Raw genomic sequence first — 18,256 nt, 5'->3', positions numbered from 1 at the left:
TTGGTTAATAAAGACCATCTTCACACCCGATTACACACAATGTGTTAATCATATCAAGCTGGCATGCGTAAATAAGGTAAATCACAGTTTATAGCCAAACAACCTTTGTTGTATGCTAATAAAATGTTAAGTACCACTGGCATAGTTGTAAAAGACATGCTGACTTCCTGAAGAAACTCATTAGACTGAGTCCAATAAGATTATTCAGAATCGGCATGTCTGTTATAACTATGCATGTAGTACTTACATTTTATATAGATACAACAAAGCTTGTTTGGCTAATATCCATGGTTGTGCCATTTTTACATATGCCGACTTGATATGATTACCACAACGTGTGTTCCCAGGCCTGAAGGTGGTCATTTCTGACTGAAATTAACAACCTGATTTATGAATATTTTTGTCATACATAACTGATATAAAAAATATGTAAATATCTTCCTGCATCACCACGAAAATTTTGCTGTGACTATGTCACAACCTGTGACAAATAGTTAGGATTGTTCAACTGTATATTATCTCACTCTTGGAGAATTCACTATGGTGTGAGGCTTTGAAGAACTTGGAAAGCATAGCATATTATCATAGTTTTCTGTCTGTTTCTCAACCTAAGTTGTATTTGGTAAGTTGGAATCTACACTCATACATAAAATCATAAATTCCTTACTAACTCATCTCATCAACACGCTGCTTTCTGATTTACATATGCTTATAAATGAACTTACCCTCTTAATAGATGCCTTCGGAAAAGCTGATCTCCTGTACATCTCATATCTATCCAGTTGATCTTCAGTGAAATTGGATACCAACACTCTGAAACAAAACACACACTTCCTATGAATTTTTCATGTAAGTACAATGTCAACAATTTCTATGGCTGACATCAGAGTCATTACTTCTTCTCGCTGAACTTATTTTTTAAACCCATTTCAGATTTACCCTTTAATTTCTTCACTGTTTCTCAACATACAGATTGAATAATATCAGGGAGGGACTACAAACATGTCTCACTCCCTTGTCAAATACTCTCCCCTTTTCAAGTGCATCAACTGTAGAAACTGTAAACAATCTCTCTCTTCCGGAATGTTTTATCCCTGCTACCTACAATATTTCGAAGTGTGTGTTCCAGTCGTCATTGAGAAAAACTCCTCTAAATCGACTAATGCTATTAATGTAGTCTGACACAGGAGTAACATTTTTACTATTGAAAATTTGCTTTTGTTATATACAAATTTTGCACAGTTATATAACCAGAAAAACACAAGTCTGGTTCACACTGCTTTTAAAAGTGTTGTGCATCTTGTTCAAACGGCTACACTGTAATTCCACATTATCACTAAATTTTGTTTTTAATGTCTGCATTTATAGCATTTGTAGATTTAGAGGAGCTTTTCTCAATGACAACTAGAACACATTCTTTGAAATTCTTTAGGTAGTAGAGATAACATTCAGGGAGAGAAAGATTATTTACAGCTTATGTAGTCGATGTACTTGGAAAGGATGTATTTGACAAGGGAGTGAGACCCGTTTTTAGTCCCTCCCTGATATTATTCAATCTGTATGTTGAGAAAGCAGTCAAGAAATTCAAGGGGAAATTTGGACATGGGTTTAAAAAAATAAGTTCAGGGACAAGAAGTGATAACTTTCAAGTCGGCCAAAGACATTGTAAGTCTATCAGAGACAGTGTTCTTCTTCTCATTCTCCTGCCTCTCTTCCTCCTCTTCTTCTTCTTCTTCTTCTTCTACATATATAAACTTTAAGTCCCCTGCTCACTTCTGTCTGTCTATTCTGGCTAGTTACTACTGTAATGATTTTGATACAGTTTTTACTAACAGGTAAACTGATTTACAAGAAAGGTTTGTGTATACAATTCATAATTAAATCGGGCATATTGCCTCACTTATAATGAATTAAAATCTGCCACAACTACAAAGACAATACCATATCTACAGATGAATGATACAACTAGCAGCACAGACTCTTACTACATGATCGAGAGCGTCCATTTCATCTTCACCGCTTCCTGCAGCAGTGACAGTTCTCGTTCAATCCGAAACCCACGGTCACTGTTGTGTGACTTATTGTTGTTTTCCACTCTGGTGTTTGTAAATTTTGTGCTGCCTGCACATATTCATGGAACAAGCCAATATTATCCAGTATGGATATGAAGTGGCATCTAATTGAATGACTCTCACTAGGCCACTGAGCCACATGAAACAATTATTACCAGACTTTATATACTATACATATGTTGTTCTGTACGATTTTTAACTTAAATCCCCCCGCCCCGACACTTTTTTCTATCTGTATGTCCAGTCTAATCTCAGGAACTACTGTAGTGATTTTGGTATGGTTTTCACTAACACACAGACTGCTTCAGGATGGATTGGATGGGGCAGTAGCCCACCACTCCAATCACTGCCACGAAATGTAACTCCGAAAGCCAGTTCAATACAAAACACATAACTTTCGTGCCTCCTGACAACTTTGCCGGTATGCATGACCTTAATCACTGAAGTTATGCTGATGTGATGTTCAGTTGCCTATTGCTTTGTTTGTTTTGTTTTAGGGCACAAAAACAACTAGGTCATACGACCCCACATCAGGACCGTAGAACAAAAAGATGAAAAGGGGAGTTAAAAACGACTACACGTTAATCCCAATCAACGGAAGAGATGACAGCTAAAACCAGGGATGTGGAGAAAGATTTATAAAACATGCCATACAAAAACGGAGGTCCTGAACTAAAGGTTAAAAAACGGAGGTCCTGAACTAAAGGTTATATGTCCTTCACCATACTGGTATGATGGATAAAAAGTAAAACACTGTCGACAGGCCACCGATAACTCAGACAGAAACAAATAGGAATGTAAGTGGTTAACGAAGGGCATTACTTCAGGAAATGGCGGACCGTCAAAGGTTGAGAGCAATGAGCACAAAGTGGTGGGGAAGCACCACTTAACAAATGGTGATGGCTGAAAAGACAATGCCCGATACATACCCTAGCTAAAATGATCTTCTCATGACAAGAGGGTCCCGAGAAGGTGGTCCAACACACTGGGAGAGACTTAAAAAGCTGGAGCTTGTTCCCATGAAGGGAGAACTAGTGGTGATGCCTAAGTGACACCACTTGCTGACAGACAGCAACACAGAGATCAATGGAGGGAATGTAAGGACCAGTGGGCTGAGATACAAGGAATGCAGTCTTTGTAGCAGCTTCAGCAGCCTCGTTTCCTGTCAGACTGATATGACCAGAAACCCACACAAACCCCACACTGGCTCCAACAAGATAGAGCAAGTGGCAGCTTTCCTGTACCTGTTGCACTAAGAGATGGATGGTGTACGCACAGAGACTCTGAAGGACACTGACAGTGTTGGAGCAAACGATGCAATTGAAAAGCCTGTGTCGCCAGACGTACTGCGTGGCCTGTCACAGGACGAAGAGCTCTGCTGTAAATACTGAGCATTGTTCTGGACTTTGATATCAAAAAATGTCGGTACCAATGACAAAGGCACACCCAACACCAGGCAGTCCGAGAGCCATGAGTGTACACAAAGGTATTATTGTGTAGTTCCGTGCGAAGGTCACGAAGCTGAATGGGTAGAACAAGGGTGCAGTAGTGTCCTTAGGAAGCGAATGAAGGCCAAGGTGAACACATGCCACCGCATGAAGCCAAGGTGTTGAAGGGTTCACACCTGTAGGGAAAATGGCAGGTAGCGTGAAGTTAAGCTGCCAGAGCAAGAGACAAAAGCGAACTCCAGGAGGTAACAGGGAAGAGGGACGCACCCCATTTTGGTGATCAGAGGAGTCATCGAAGTAGGACGCATAGGATGGGTGGCCACGCATGACAGACAAATGGCATACGTATCTGCTGCGGAGGAAGTCCACGGCCATGGGACAGTGGTAGTTCGGCAGCTTCTGCAACCAGTCACTCAACAGAGCTAGTGTAAAAGGCGCCAGTGGCTGAATGGCTAACACAATGGTGGATACTGCTGAGACAGCATAAGAGGCACGTATGTGCAGATGCATAAAAAACACACCCACAGTCTAGGTTCAAACGGCCAAGGGATTGGTACAAACAGAGGAGGGTGGTTCAATCTGCACTCCAGGAAGTACCATTGTGGACATGTACAACAATGAGGGACCACATACAGTAGGTTGCCAAGTAAGACACATGGGAAGCCCAAGAAAGTTTCCTATCGAGTATGAGCCCCAGGAATTTCGTAGTTTCAAGGAACGGAAGAGCAACAGGCCCAAGATGCAAAGAATATGGAAAAAACCAATAGCTCCACCAGAAATTCGTACAAACAGTTTTGTCAGTGGAAATACGTAAGCCACTGTCAATGCTCCATGAATGAAGACGATCGAGTCATTGCTGAAGACGCCGCTCAATAAGACAATCTCATGGAGAACTGCAATAGATGGCAAACATCGTCAACAAAAAGGGAGCCCGAAATGCCCAGCAGGAGACAGATCATTATAGGGTTAATGGCGATAGCAAACAGGACTATACTCGAGACAGGACCCTGAGGCACACTGTTTTCCTGGATAAAGGTGTCCGACAAGGTAGAACCACCAGAAACCACACATAAATTGAAAACCACAGCTTTTAAAAATTCCAGAAGGAAACAGTGCATGCGGCCACAGAAACCCTGTTTGTAGATAGTACAGAGGATACCAGTCTTCCAGCAGGTGTCATAAGCTTTCTCCAAATCAAAAAACATGACCACAGCCTGGGATTTCCGCAGAAAACCATTCATGACATGGGTGGACAAAGTGACAAGCCGGTCAACTGCAGAACAATGCGTTCAAAATTCACATTGTGCAATGGTTAGTAAACTGCGAGACTTGAGCCACCATACCAGCCAGGCATGCATCACACATTCCATCACCCTGCAAAAATAGCTGGTGAGAAAAATGTGGTTGTAGCTAAAAGGAAGGTGTTTGTCCTTACTGGGCTTAGGCATGGGTATGATGGGTATGACAGTGGCTTCACACCAGCATCTGGGAAACATGCCCTCTGCCCATATGCGGTTGTATGTATGAAGGAGGAAATGCTTGCCCACAAGAGCAAACTGCTGCAACATATGAATGTGAACATTGACTGGCCCTGGGGCAGAGGATGGGGATGAAGGGAGGCCATGATTTACCTCCCTCAGGTAAAGGCGGCACTGTAGCACTCGCAATTCTGAGAGGAGAAAAGTATGACCTGAGCGTCCTCCACTCGTTTCCAATGGACGAAGGTCGGGTGATAGGGGGAGGAGCTCGAAATCTCCACAAAATGGCAGCCCTAGGTGTTGGAGATAGCAATAGGGTCGACTGTGACATCATCTGCTACTGTCAGGCTGGAATTGTGGGACAGGCTTTGGTCCTGGAGAACCGCCTGAGGTTGGCCCAGTTGATGGAGGAGGGAGTGGAACTGTTAAAAGAACTAGTAAATAAAATCTCGCTAGCTATTCTTGCTATCCCGAAGAACGTGACAACACTATGCACAAAACTTTATAATGAATGCAGTTAGCTATCGTAGGATGACAGTTAAAAACACAGAGAGCACGTCTCCGTGTGCGAATTGCGTCGCAGCATGCCTTAGTCCACCAAGGTACCGGGACACAGCACAATAAAGAGGAAGTGCAAGGAATGGAACGTTCTGCGGCAGTAAGAATAAAGTTTGTAAAATATTCTACCTGGTCATCACAACTGAGGAACTTTGTTCGCCGAAGGTCGCCAGAGAGGAGTAAAGCCTCCAGTCGGCCTTAAAAAGCTGCCATTTGGGTGTGCACGGAGGTGCAGTAGGAGTCAGCAAACTGACAGCACATGGGAAATGGTCACTCGAGTATTGTGTCAGAGAGAACGGACCACTTGAGATGATGCAGTGGCAGAAGAGTATGTCCAAATGGGACTAGGTGTGCGCAGAGTCTGAAAGGAACATGGGCGTCCCCACCTTAAGGCAGATAAGGTTAACTGATTGACAAGACCAGCCAAGAGGGCACCTTACGGACAGCTTCTGGGAGAACCCCAAGGGGATGGTGTGCATTAAGAGTCACCAAGCAGCAGAAAGGGATGTGGTGGCTTCCCCAAAAGATGGAGAGGTCAAATGAGAAAGAAAAATGCAGTCTGCAACAGCTTGGAGCTGGGTAGTCATGGAGATGGGTTGACGATGAACATCATCCCAGATCAGCAGCATGACTATCCCATGAGATGGGATTCCGTCCTCGGGTGGAAGGTCAAAGTGGACTGGGAAGAAATGTGAGAGCTCAAAGTGGTCACAAGGATGTAATTTTGCTTCCTGGAGTTAAGAGTAGCAGGGGACGCTGTGATTCTAAGAGCAGCTGTAAGTCCTCTTGGTTGGATCGAAGGCTATGAACATTCCATTGGAGGAGAGTCACGATGAGGAAAAAAATGAAGGGGTGTCACCTCGGCAGCTGCCGTGTGCCAGCCTTTGAAGACTCACTGCTACAGGGCACAGAGGTCTGAGAATCCTGCTCCATGAGGTCTACAGAGGCGTCAGCATTCTCCTTCTGTCTGTGTGCAAAGTCCAGGTCAGAAAAACGGTTGGTGGTGCGCTCCAGCGACATGGAGATCAGTCAGGAGAGGGTATCACATGGCAACACCATCAAAGAGCATCTCCTAGTCAGCAAAGTTCCCTTTGTTTGACTTCCTGGAGCCTTTCCGGTTGGCAAAAGAAGACTCAGATGTTTACTGGCTGGAGGAATGTAGGAAGTCTTTGCAGGAGTATTTCTTCTGGTCTGCCAGTTGTGTAGCTGACGACTTCGCCCGTTGAGGCAAAAATTTGGTGGCTTGTTGCAAAGCTAGAGGAGGAGATGGAGATGCTGCCATGATGCTGGGCGATTTCACAACCGCGGTGCTAAATTTGAGGTCACATGACTGTGTGGCCATGTCCTTCGTGGAGTGACATGTAGCAAGAAAAGTTCTGACAGTGCCAGATGGTACAACGCAGGGTTTCAGACCAGCCAACAACTTGTGAGCAACAGGGTAAGGCAACTTTTCCTTCACCCACTACTCCTGGACAGCCTGCTTATCGAGATACATGAGACAATCTCGGGAGAAGGCAACACGGCCGCCATTGCAGTTTGATACAGTGGGGAGAAGGAGGCAGACGATCACCCTCGTGAGCATCTCTACCACAGGTTACACATTTGGCTGGGAGTCAACAGGATCTAGAGTGTGGTTGTAACGATCACGCTGGTAGCAGTGCATCAGGTTCAGAATGTATGGCCATACTGTGATATCTTCATAGCCTGCTTTGATCTTTGATGGAAGCACCACTCTATCAAATGAGAAAAAAAAAAAGGGTGCATGTAGGCACTACGGATGCAGCTATTTTTTCATCATCCAGTGGACTGCAATGACACCCTGATCAGAGAGGTACGTTTGGTTTTCTGCCTGTCAGACCATTGAGCAGCCTGGTGTAAATAACACCATAGGAAAAATTCAACATTCGATGGGCCTTGACACAAACAGGATAGCCATGGAGGAGCGAAACTGCAAGCAGTTGTTATGCTTGAGAATCAGTAGTAGTGTCCAAAAGCAAAGTGTCACTTCATAAATGAGAGCAAGTTTTCACAGGGCCAGCAATTGCATCAATACGGATTTACTGTAGCGAAGGACTGGTCGTCTTCAGTACATGAAACTGCGAGGAACCGTGGTGCAGATGGGAGGGTCTTTGAATCGTTAACCTGATTCCGTTTACATTTGCTAGACATTGACTGGGGAAAAGATGATTGGCTCACTGCAAGAAAATCCCCCATGACTGCCAGCATGTCCAACAGCTCGCTCCTTCCAACTGGGGGCTCTCTTCAGAATGGGGTGCAACCACCTTAGGTGACTGTTCACAACTCAGGTCACTCCTCCCAAACACCTGACAGAGGGACCAATTGGCAGTTTAGGAAGGTAGCAGCTCAGGCAATCACCCCTTCCTAAGCCTGTCCTTTACCAGGGGTTACATGTGAACCCTACCTGTAAACTGGGGGCTGGGAATTATGCATTACCCAATCACCTGTTACACGTCAGGAGCACTCACTCAGGGAGGAAGTAGAAAACGAAGAACCTCGAACACCAAAGTGGAGGACGGATAGGAGAAGAGGAACGAAAAACAGAAAGAAGGAACGAAAGACAATGGAGAGCCTGTTCTGATATCGACAACTGAATATACAGAAAACATTTCCAACAACATTCCAGACATGTTCTCCAATGGAGGGAGAAAGAATAGCAAGAGGATAGACATGCAGCACAGAAGCGAAAAGCTGCTGCAAAGGCTGGGGACCCATGGTAGCCAAGCACAAACACACCAAAGACTGGCGAGCCCAATTGGGGGGGGGGGGGGGGGGTACCTTATGTTGTTCGCTTGTGTTAAACATAACTCTACGCAATGGCCCATAAATAATATTACTGGTTTGCCAAACAAATCATTCAGCAATACATGCTTAGCACTGCCCAAGCAAAGACGGGGCTGGTCATCAGTCAAATACAAATTTAAGTATTATCCAGCAGAATTTGTCCATAGTGTAGGCTTGTGCAGAACTGAAACATGGCTGATAAACAGTTCAGGCAAGAAGAGAAAAGAGCTTTTGAAATGTGGTGCTACAGGAGAATGTTGAAGATTTGATGGGTGAAGGCATCAAGGAACTGTCAATTTGGTAATGGAGAAAGGTGTGTGTTTGTTGGGGGTGGGGGGGGGGGGTGGGGGGAGATTACAGACGGAGGCCAAGTACCAAATACAGTAAACAGGTTCAAATAATGTAGGCTCAAATAGTTATGCAGGACAGACTCGTGTGCAACTCTGCATCCAACCAGTCTTCAGAATGAAGCCCACAACAACAACAAAAACAACATTTCAACTTGCCAATTTCCAACAGAAAAGGAATGCATCACTGAATTCAAATTAATTTCATTGAAGATTATCCACATGAAGAAAATCCTGAAACTAAAGCCACAGTTGAAAAGGTTGACAAAGTTCAAAATGAAGCATAATGAAACATTAGAGGATTCATGATCACAAATGTATAAATCGCTGTCCCACATTTGTTGAATGCTGGCCACAAGCATATGAGAAACAAATCTATCAGCAATATTCCATCTGGTTTTGGGAATTTGTTACTGTGGATAAATTAAACTGCAACTGAAGTATGTGAAACCCAGAGTGGTCCTGAACATCTTGAGTCCAACAAGAGTCTACTCTCAGAAAAACTAATGGACAGATTTCACAGACTTCAAAGTGGACAATGTCAATAAATTAGTGTATTTGTGACCTACAGTCCTCAGAGCAAGGAAGAAAGAGTTAAAGTTTAACATCCCATGAATAATGTGTTCACTGTAAACAGACCAGAAGCTCACAGAATGGGACTGAGATGCAACTTGCTTTATCCTTTCCAAAGAAGCAATCCCAGTGTTTGCCTTAATCAGTTCAATGACATCACAGAAAAATATAACTGAATGGGTCACAAGGATTTGAATCTTGCTTTTCTGGAATATATGTCCAGTGCCTTAACATCTCCTAACATAATTTGGTTACAATCTTCCATTGCTAAGTGGAGTTATTTTTCACATTTTCCTCTATTAATAAAATGATATTTTATCAAAGCTGTGTTCTGTGGAGCACATGTGGGAAGTGTGTCAACCATAGGTGATGGTTTAGGAACAAGAGAGCAAGATTAGACTCTTACCTAAATCTTTGAGATTAATGGTGACAATTAATTACTAAAATATCAGTCTACCACAGCAACAGCTGCCCTGTGGATCTGACAGCAATATCCTTTACAGTAGATGTTACCCTCAATGTAATTCAATTACAAATTAACAGTTTGAATTAAAGTTGAACACTAAATTCTTTTGTTGTTTGTACTATACTCCAGCTGATAGGAGCTAGGATAAAAATTTGAACTTTCTGGGAATGACTCGTATGCACACTTTAATTTCTAGCTCATTAATTCAAATGGTCACATCTCTACATTTCTGGCACAGCTTCAGCATTTGTTTTTCCACAACATCAGTCGAGCTCAAACCACCACCAGCTGTTACAGTGTTGGTGATGGAACCTTGTGCTCTTTGAGCTTTCTGCCTTGTGCTAGTTCATTGAAGCTTTAAAGGTGAATCTTTAAGTGATGTTAGTGAAATAGTCACTGTGTAGCAAGTGTCAACTGCATCTACATAATCAGTATACACTGATTCTTACTCATCCATAGGGTGTAGTTGCTTATGAGCAAATTCTTGTCTGAATCTGGGACAAAACTCCTGGCCAGGCTTGAAAAATTGATTAGTCAAGAGTTTGAACTTTTCAACATGAGAAATATCAACTGGGTATAAACCCTTCTTAACTTTATATTTTTCTCAAATGGATTACAACAACTATTTTGCAGAAAATGAAATTTTGTTATCAGCAGGACATTATAATATGAACAAATTTTGGTACATTCTGTTAAGTCTAGTCCATATCTAAGTTTTAAAAGCTCTTTGTCCAACAATGACATTTCTTTCCATGGTTTAAATTGTCTTTTACTGTAAACGAATGATGAAGGATCCTATGACTGCCAGTGCCATCTCAACCACCAAAAATCATCAGGCACTTCTTGGTTCATTTCACAAAACACAAATTAGTTCAGTCACAAAGCTTTCTACGAGCAAGTTAATCACAAGATCAGCACCAGAGAGGAATGACAGTCGGAAGATTACAGGTATCCTTCAGCAATGGTGTAAAAACATTTTGGCAATGCTTCCAATAATGTCTTAAATGCTGAAAAGTCAGCAATTAATTAAAACCTTTTTGGGGTCCTTTGATCAATAAGTAGGCACAAGTCTAAAATTTAAATATGTATAGTTTCTGAAGCTCGATACTCTTTTTAGACATGCCAAGGTTTAAAACGTGTTCTCTGTCTTGGCAACATATTCAACAATGTTTTCCATAGCCTAATGTTGCTAATAATGTTATATGAAATTTCTTCCAGGATGAATTTACAAAAACTTTTGGTGATAATTTCATCCATACGTAGGCACTATTTTCCGTTGCTCATTGTTGCTCACTTCTTGTAAGTTAATCTACATAGAACTACACTTGTATTTTTACTGACATAAAAGCAGTTTTCACTGATTTTACTCTCTGCTTACTCATTGTCAAATTCGAACATATAAACTGTGTATGAAAACAATAAACACTAACTTTGAGCAATTATTTTCAATCGAAAGCAGGTATGTGTGACAAATTTAACTATATAGCTTCTGAAGCTTACATAATTCTTTTTCTGGGCATATAAAAAAACTACCCAAAATGTTTGCATCAAATCTGCAAGTGCATATATTTTGATAGAGAAGGACAGAGGCTACTGTACAACCATCACAAGAAGCTAGCATGGCTGTGTATCATATTACCAATTCTCAGCTGATTTCGTCCATAAAATTGCAGCTTTTTGCTGTTTAAAGATGGGCTCTCCAAGCAGCACAATGATGTTTCTGCCATTTTTTGAAAAAGTGCAGCTGTCAGTAGACATATTTAAAACTTTAATCGATATACTTCTTATTTGTCTCAAAAAGCTGTTTAAGTGTACAAAATCAGGTGCTTGTAAGTTTCGAGTACGTTTCATAAAAGTTATTCAAAGCCAACACTTTGGCACATGCATGTAGGTGGTGCAAACTTGGTGGACAATGAAGGTGAGGGGGTGTGAATTTGGAGGAGGTTATTGTACAAAGGTAGCAGGAGATGGAGGGTGTGGGGACAGTAGGTCATCATAGATTGAAGCAAGGATAATTCCAGGAGCAGAGAAGTATTGTAACGATAAGTCCCAGGTGTGCAGTTCAAAGAAACTGACGGCGTAGAGGATGATCCAGATGTACTGGGTTGTTAAGCAACCATTAAAATCACACATGTTGTGTTCAAGCTGCTTGTTGTGCCACGGGGTAGTCTACTTTGCTCTTGGCCATAGTTTAGTGGTGGCCAGCTGGTTGATAGTCACACCAAAATAAAAAGCTATGCAATGATTGCAGTAGAGCTGGTATATCAAATGACTGCTTTTGCAGGTGGATCAGCCTCTGAAGGGGTGTGATAAGCCTGTGACAGGACCACAATAGGAAGTGGTAGATGGGTGGATTGGACAGGTTTGCACTGGGTCTTCCACATGGATTTAATTCCTGTGGCAAGGGACTGGGATTGGGAGTGGCTCAGTGATGGTTGGATAGACTAGGGCGTTGTGGAGGTTGAGTTGGTTTTTTTTTTTTTTTGGTAGGGTTTAAGGGCGCTCAACTGCTGAGGTCACCAGCGCCCAGTCACTGGTGTTAGAGCACAAGGAACCTGCTAAAACTCAAGGGGATGGGGGGACATCAAAAGGACCTGACAAAGATGCAGATGAAATAAGTAAAAAGGTTAAATGTCTTTGGTCAAGCCAGTTAAAGTTATAAAACGCAGAAGACGAGCAGCTGCTCGAGCGTCATCAGCTAAAACATCCGGTAAGGTAGATGGCAGGGACAGGACAACACGAAATTGACTAAAACGGGGACACGACAATAAAACATGGCGCACCGTTAATGCCTGACCACAAGGGCACTGCGGGGCTGGGTCACCAGAGAGCAGGTAGCGGTGGCTAAACCGGCAATGCCCAATCCGCAACCTGGTCAGAAGGACCTCCTCGCGCCGAGATGGTCGGGAGGAAGTTGTCCAAGCAGTTGGGAGCGGTTTTACTGCCTGGAGCTTGTTTCCTTGGAGGGATGACCAAGCATCCCACCACAAGGACACAAGCCTCTTACATACATCCCCACAAACGTCAGATGACGGGACACAATGGGAGGCTGGCCGAGGCTGGAGGACTGCAGCCTTGGCTGCAGCATCCGCAGCCTCATTCCCAGGCACTCCTACATGTCCGGGGACCCACAGAAAGCTGACAGAACCGCCATTATCAGTGAAAGAATGGAGGGACTGCTGTATTCGTTGAATCAAGAGATGGACCGGATAGGGAGCCCCAAGGCTCTGAAGAGCACTGAGGGAGTCAGTGCAAAGTACATACGATGAATGGCGGTGGCGGCGGGCATACTGAATGGCCTGATGGAGAGCAAAAAGCTCGGCCGTAAAGCTGGAACATTGGTCAAGGAGCCGGTATTTAAAGGTGGCGGTCCCGACGACAAAGGCACAGCCGACACCATCGTCAGTTTTGGAGCCATCGGTGTAAATAAAGGTGTGACCAGCAAGTCGAGCACGAAGTTCGACAAACCGTGAGCAATACACTGCAGCCGGAGTACCCTCCTTCGGGAGTGAGCTGAGGTCGAGATAAATACGAACCGGAGCCTGGAGCCAAGGTGGTGTCGGGCTCTCACCCTCTCTGAAGGTGGTAGGGAGGGCAAAATCCAATTGTCGAAGCAGGCGACGGAAGCGGACTCCGGGGGGCAGCAGGGCGGACACATACAACCCGTACTGACGGTCGAGAGAATCGGCGAAGAAGGACTTGTAAGAGGGGTGTTCGGGCATAGACAACAGCCGGCAGGCATACCGACACAGCAGTATGTCGCGCCGGTAGGTCAATGGTAACTCGGCAGCGTCAGCATAAAGACTCTCGACAGGACTAGTGTAGAAGGCTCCGGTCGCAAGACGTATCCCCCGATGGTGGATGGAGTTGAGCCGGCGTAAGAGGGATGGCCGAGCGGACGAGTAGACGAAGCTCCCATAATCCAGCTTCGATCGGACTATGGACCGATACAAGCGAAGCAGGACAGTGCGATCCGCTCCCCAAGATGAACCGCTAAGAACTCTGAGGACATTAAGGGATCGTGTACAACGGGCCACCAAATAAGAGACATGTGGAGACCAACACAGTTTCCGGTCCAACGTGAGCCCTAGAAACTTAGTTGTGTCCACGAATGGGAGAACAACGGGACCGAGATGTAAGGATGGCGGAAGGAACGCTTTATATCGCCAAAAGTTGATACAAACCGTCTTCTCTTCAGAGAACCGGAAGCCATTTGCCACGCTCCATGAGTAGAGGCTGTCTAGACAACGCTGAAGGCAGCGCTCCAGGAGGCATGTTCTCTGGGCACTGCAGTAGATCGCGAAGTCATCGACAAAGAGAGAGCCTGAGACATTAGGTGGAATGCAATCCATAATTGGATTGATCGCGATGGCAAAAAGGGCTACGCTCAAGACGGAGCCCTGAGGCACTCCGTTCTCCTGGAGGAAGACGTCGGACAATACGGAACCCACACGTACCCTAAACTTTCGATCCGTTAAAAAGGAATCAATAAAAAGGGGCAGACGACCGCGTAGGCCCCACTGGTGCATAGTGCGGAGGATACCTCCTCTCCAACAGGTATCATAAGCCTTCTCCAAGTCGAAGAACACGGCTACCGTTTGGCGCCTTCGCAAAAAGTTGTTCATGATGAATGTCGACAAGGTCACAAGGTGGTCAACAGCGGAGCGGCGGCGACGAAAGCCGCATTGGACATTAGTAAGTAGTCGTCGAGATTCAAGAATCCAAACTAACCGAGCATTGACCATGCGCTCCATCACCTTACAGACACAGCTTGTAAGAGAAATGGGGCGGTAACTAGAAGGAAGGTGTCTATCCTTCCCGGGTTTGGGTATAGGAACAACAACGGCGTCACGCCAACGCATGGGGACCTGACCTTCGGTCCAGACGCGATTGTAGGTACGAAGAAGGAAGCTTTTGCCCGCCGGAGAAAGGTGTGCCAGCATCTGAACGTGAATGGCATCTGGCCCCGGAGCAGAGGACCGGGACAGTGCAAGCGCACGTTCGAGTTCCCGCATAGTAAAGGGGGCATTGTAAGTTTCCAGATTCAGCGAGTGGAAGGAAGGTCGCCGAGCCTCGTCTGCCTCTTTCCTGGGAAGGAAGGCAGGATGGTAATGGGCGGAGCTTGAAACCTCCGCGAAAAAGCGGCCAAAGGCGTTGGAGACAGCCACAGGAGCAACAAGGACCTCATTACCTGAGGTCAGGCCAGGTACTGAGGAGTGGGCCTTAATGCCCGACAGCCGGCGCAGGCTACCCCAAACAACGGAAGAGGGAGTAAAACTGGTAAAGGAGCTCGTGAAAGAGGCCCAGCACGCTTTTTTGCTGTCTTTGATGACTCTACGGCATTGCGCTCGGAGTCGTTTGTATTCAATACAATTCGCCAACGTAGGATGGCGGCGAAAGGTGCGTAAAGCACGTCGTCGAGCACGGATAGCGTCCCTACAAGCCTCGTTCCACCAGGGGACGGAAACGTGACGTGAAGAAGAAGTAGTACGAGGTATGGAACGTTCGGCAGCATGGATAATAACAGCCGTGAGGTATTCGACCTGACTGTCACAGCTGGAAAAATCGTGGTCCGGAAAGGTCGCCAGGGAGGAGTAAAGTCCCCAGTCAGCTTTCAGTATGTTCCAGCGCGAAGGACGTGGGGATGGGGTGTGGTGCAGGAGACGAACGACACAGGGGAAGTGGTCGCTCGAATAGGTGTCGATTAGATCGAATACCTCTTATGTTCCAATGAAACAACGCCATTGCTAGTCAAAAAGTTGGGGGAACGAGACGGGGAAGAGCTGGTCACCTCGATGGCCGCGGAGGGCCAGGTTGCGAGGCAACAACGCTACAACTGACGGCAGGCGGATCCGGTTCCATCGACTCGTCGCCAGCTGCGGCCGCTGTCCCTGATGGTGTAGGAGGGGCCGCATCATTTGCCGACAAAAGGCCGGCGGAACGCCTGGCAGCAGAGCGTCCCGGCGAAACTGAGGACGGCCGGGAGCAGCGACTCACGGATGAAGCGTCAGATGAAACGCGCCGGGGTGGAGAGGGGGATAGAGATTTCTTCTTGGAGGCCTTCTTGGAAGGCCGAGGAGGCACAGGGATGGTGGGCTGGACCCGAAGAAGGTCCTCACGCGCGGGGTCCGTTTTGGAACGCCGGACCTCGGAAGCTGGGGTCCGGAACGTTTCCCCGATGGACGCCTGAGAAGAGGATCGCTTCTCAGGTGGCGTGGGGGGAGGAGGAGGAGGAAGGGTGGCCCCTAGGGCAGGGGGGGTGGGGGCCGCGGGGGAGGAGGAGTTGGAAGGGAGGGATTTGGGAGGCGGAGGCAGAGCCCCCTGATGGGCAGAGGAGGCGGAGGGGGGACAGGATAGAGGTGAGGATACAGCAAAAGGAGTGGACACAACTGAGGCAAACGAAGTGGCCAGTGACACGGGATGAAGGCGGTCATACTTCTTCCTGGCCTCAGAATAAGAGAGCCGATCCAAAGTTTTGATTTCTTGTATCTTTTTCTCCTTCTGATAGGCGGGGCAGTCTGGGGACCTAGGCGAGTGGACGCCAGGACAATTAGGGCACCGAGGTGGTGGGGTGCAAGTATGTTCCTCGCGAAGAGGACGTCCACAGTCGCCACAAAGGGGCTCAGCCTCACACCGGGACGACATGTGCCCAAAGCGCAAACACCTAAAACAGCGCATAGGAGGCGGGATGTAAGGTCGCACGTCGCACCGGTAGCACATCACCTTTACCTTCTCCGGGAGAACGTCCCCCTCGAAGGCGAGGATAAAGGCCCCGGTGTCGATGCGACGGTCTTTGGGGCCGCGCTGGACTCGCCGGACGAAATGCACGCCGCGGCGCTCCAGGTTGGCCCTGAGCTCCTCATCAGATTGTAGCAGGAGGTCACGATGAAAAATAACCCCCTGCGTCCTATTTAGTGCCAGATGTGGGACAATGGAGACTGGGATGTCCCCTAGGCGGTCGCACGCCTGGAGTGCCGCCGATTGTGTGGCAGAGGTGGTCTTGATAAGAACGGACCCTGATCGCATCTTGCTGAGAGCCTCGATTTCCCCGAAGACGTCCTCAATGTGCTGAACAAAGAACATGGGCTTGGAGGTGGCGAACGTCCCCCCATCTGTTCGAGAACAGACCAAATAGCGGGGGAAGTACTTCGCCCCAAGCCGGCGGGCCTGTCCCTCCTCCCATGGAGTGGCCAAGGGGGAAAGGGCAGGAGAACCAGAACTAGAAACGGTACCTTTTCTTTTGGAAGACTCGGCCGCAGAGCGACCTGATACGTGTTGACGTTTCATGTGCGAAACGTCCGCCCCGATACCACCCACTCCGACCAGGGGCTCTCCCCACGGGCGCCACCCAGCCGCAGCAAGGGCCACCTGGCAGGATGACCATTGCCGGGAGTCCTGATGCCCCAAGGAGACGGGCATCTACTCCTTGGCCAACGCGGGGAGGGTGCAGCTCAGGTATTGGCAGTACGATCCCTGTGTTGTCAGGGGGCTACAACCTAGAGGGTACATGACGACCCCACCACAACGGGCTGGCTACCGTGCTGGATTTCTGGTGCCATGGAAAGTCCATCATGATCGCTGGTGCAGATGGAGATGCACTATGGGCGTAACTTGGACAACCCATCAGGCGTTTAGGCCCAATTTGAGGAATAATGGGTATGGTGACAACGCCGGTGCAATGCTGAGTGCCAAGGTCTTAGTGCACTTAGGACCAGTGGTACACCATGTAAGGTGTCCTTCCCCAAAAGGCTCGTACTTCTGTAGAATTTTGAAAAATGGAGGTCAAACCCCAAGGGGGACCATCACATTAAGGCCAAAACATTTGAGACTCCTTTTAGTCGCCTCTTACGACAGGCAGGAATACCGCGGGCCTATTCTTACCCCCGAACCCGCAGGGGGGGAGGTTGAGTTGGTGATGGACCACCACTTTAGAAGGAGTGGGAAAGATGTCCCTCATTTCAGCACTTGGTGATAGAAAATCAAAGTCCTGACGAAGGACGTGGTGTAGCTATTCCATTCTGGGGTGGTACTGGGCGATGAAGAGGGCACCCCTTCATAGCTGGTTCTTGAGGGATGGTGGGAGGATAGGAGGGTATGGGAATATGGCACGGGAAATCTGTTGGTGGACTAGCTTTGGGTGATACTGCCTGTCTGTGAAGGCCTTTGTGATACCTTCAGCATACAGGGTAAAGAGGTTCTTATCACTGCAGATATGCTGTTCCCAGTAACCAGGCTGTATGGGCAGGGTTTTTTTGTGTGGAAGGGATGGCAGTTGTCAAAATGCAGGTTCATGGTGATTGATGGGTTTAATGTGGAGAGAACTGTGGATACAGCCATCAGAGAGGAGAAGGTCAGTGTCCAGGGAGATGGCACACTGTGTTGAGGAGGACCGGGTGAATCAGATGGGAAAGAAGTAGTTGAGGTTGTGAAGGAATGAGGATACGGTGTCTTGGCCCCGAGTCTAGATCATTAAGATATCATCTATAAACCTATGACATAGCATGCAGCTGAA

The 18,256-nt window shown here is 46.7% G+C and overlaps 1 protein-coding gene across 2 annotated transcripts in view; it reads right to left on the bottom strand.

The window, feature by feature from the left end:
- LOC124796342 (transcription initiation factor TFIID subunit 11-like) overlaps positions 1-18,256 on the bottom strand; it is a 49,741-nt gene that overhangs the window by 17,757 nt on the left and 13,728 nt on the right. For both annotated transcript variants that reach the window (XM_047260478.1, XM_047260477.1), the window contains exon 2: positions 726-813. In XM_047260478.1, the coding sequence (XP_047116434.1) occupies positions 726-813 (88 nt within the window). The remainder of the gene's footprint in view (positions 1-725; positions 814-18,256) is intronic.

The sequence above is a fragment of the Schistocerca piceifrons genome, chromosome 4 (genome assembly GCF_021461385.2).
Source record: "Schistocerca piceifrons isolate TAMUIC-IGC-003096 chromosome 4, iqSchPice1.1, whole genome shotgun sequence".
Classification (NCBI taxonomy): Eukaryota; Metazoa; Arthropoda; class Insecta; order Orthoptera; family Acrididae; genus Schistocerca; species Schistocerca piceifrons.
This window is presented reverse-complemented; position numbering and strand designations above follow the sequence as displayed.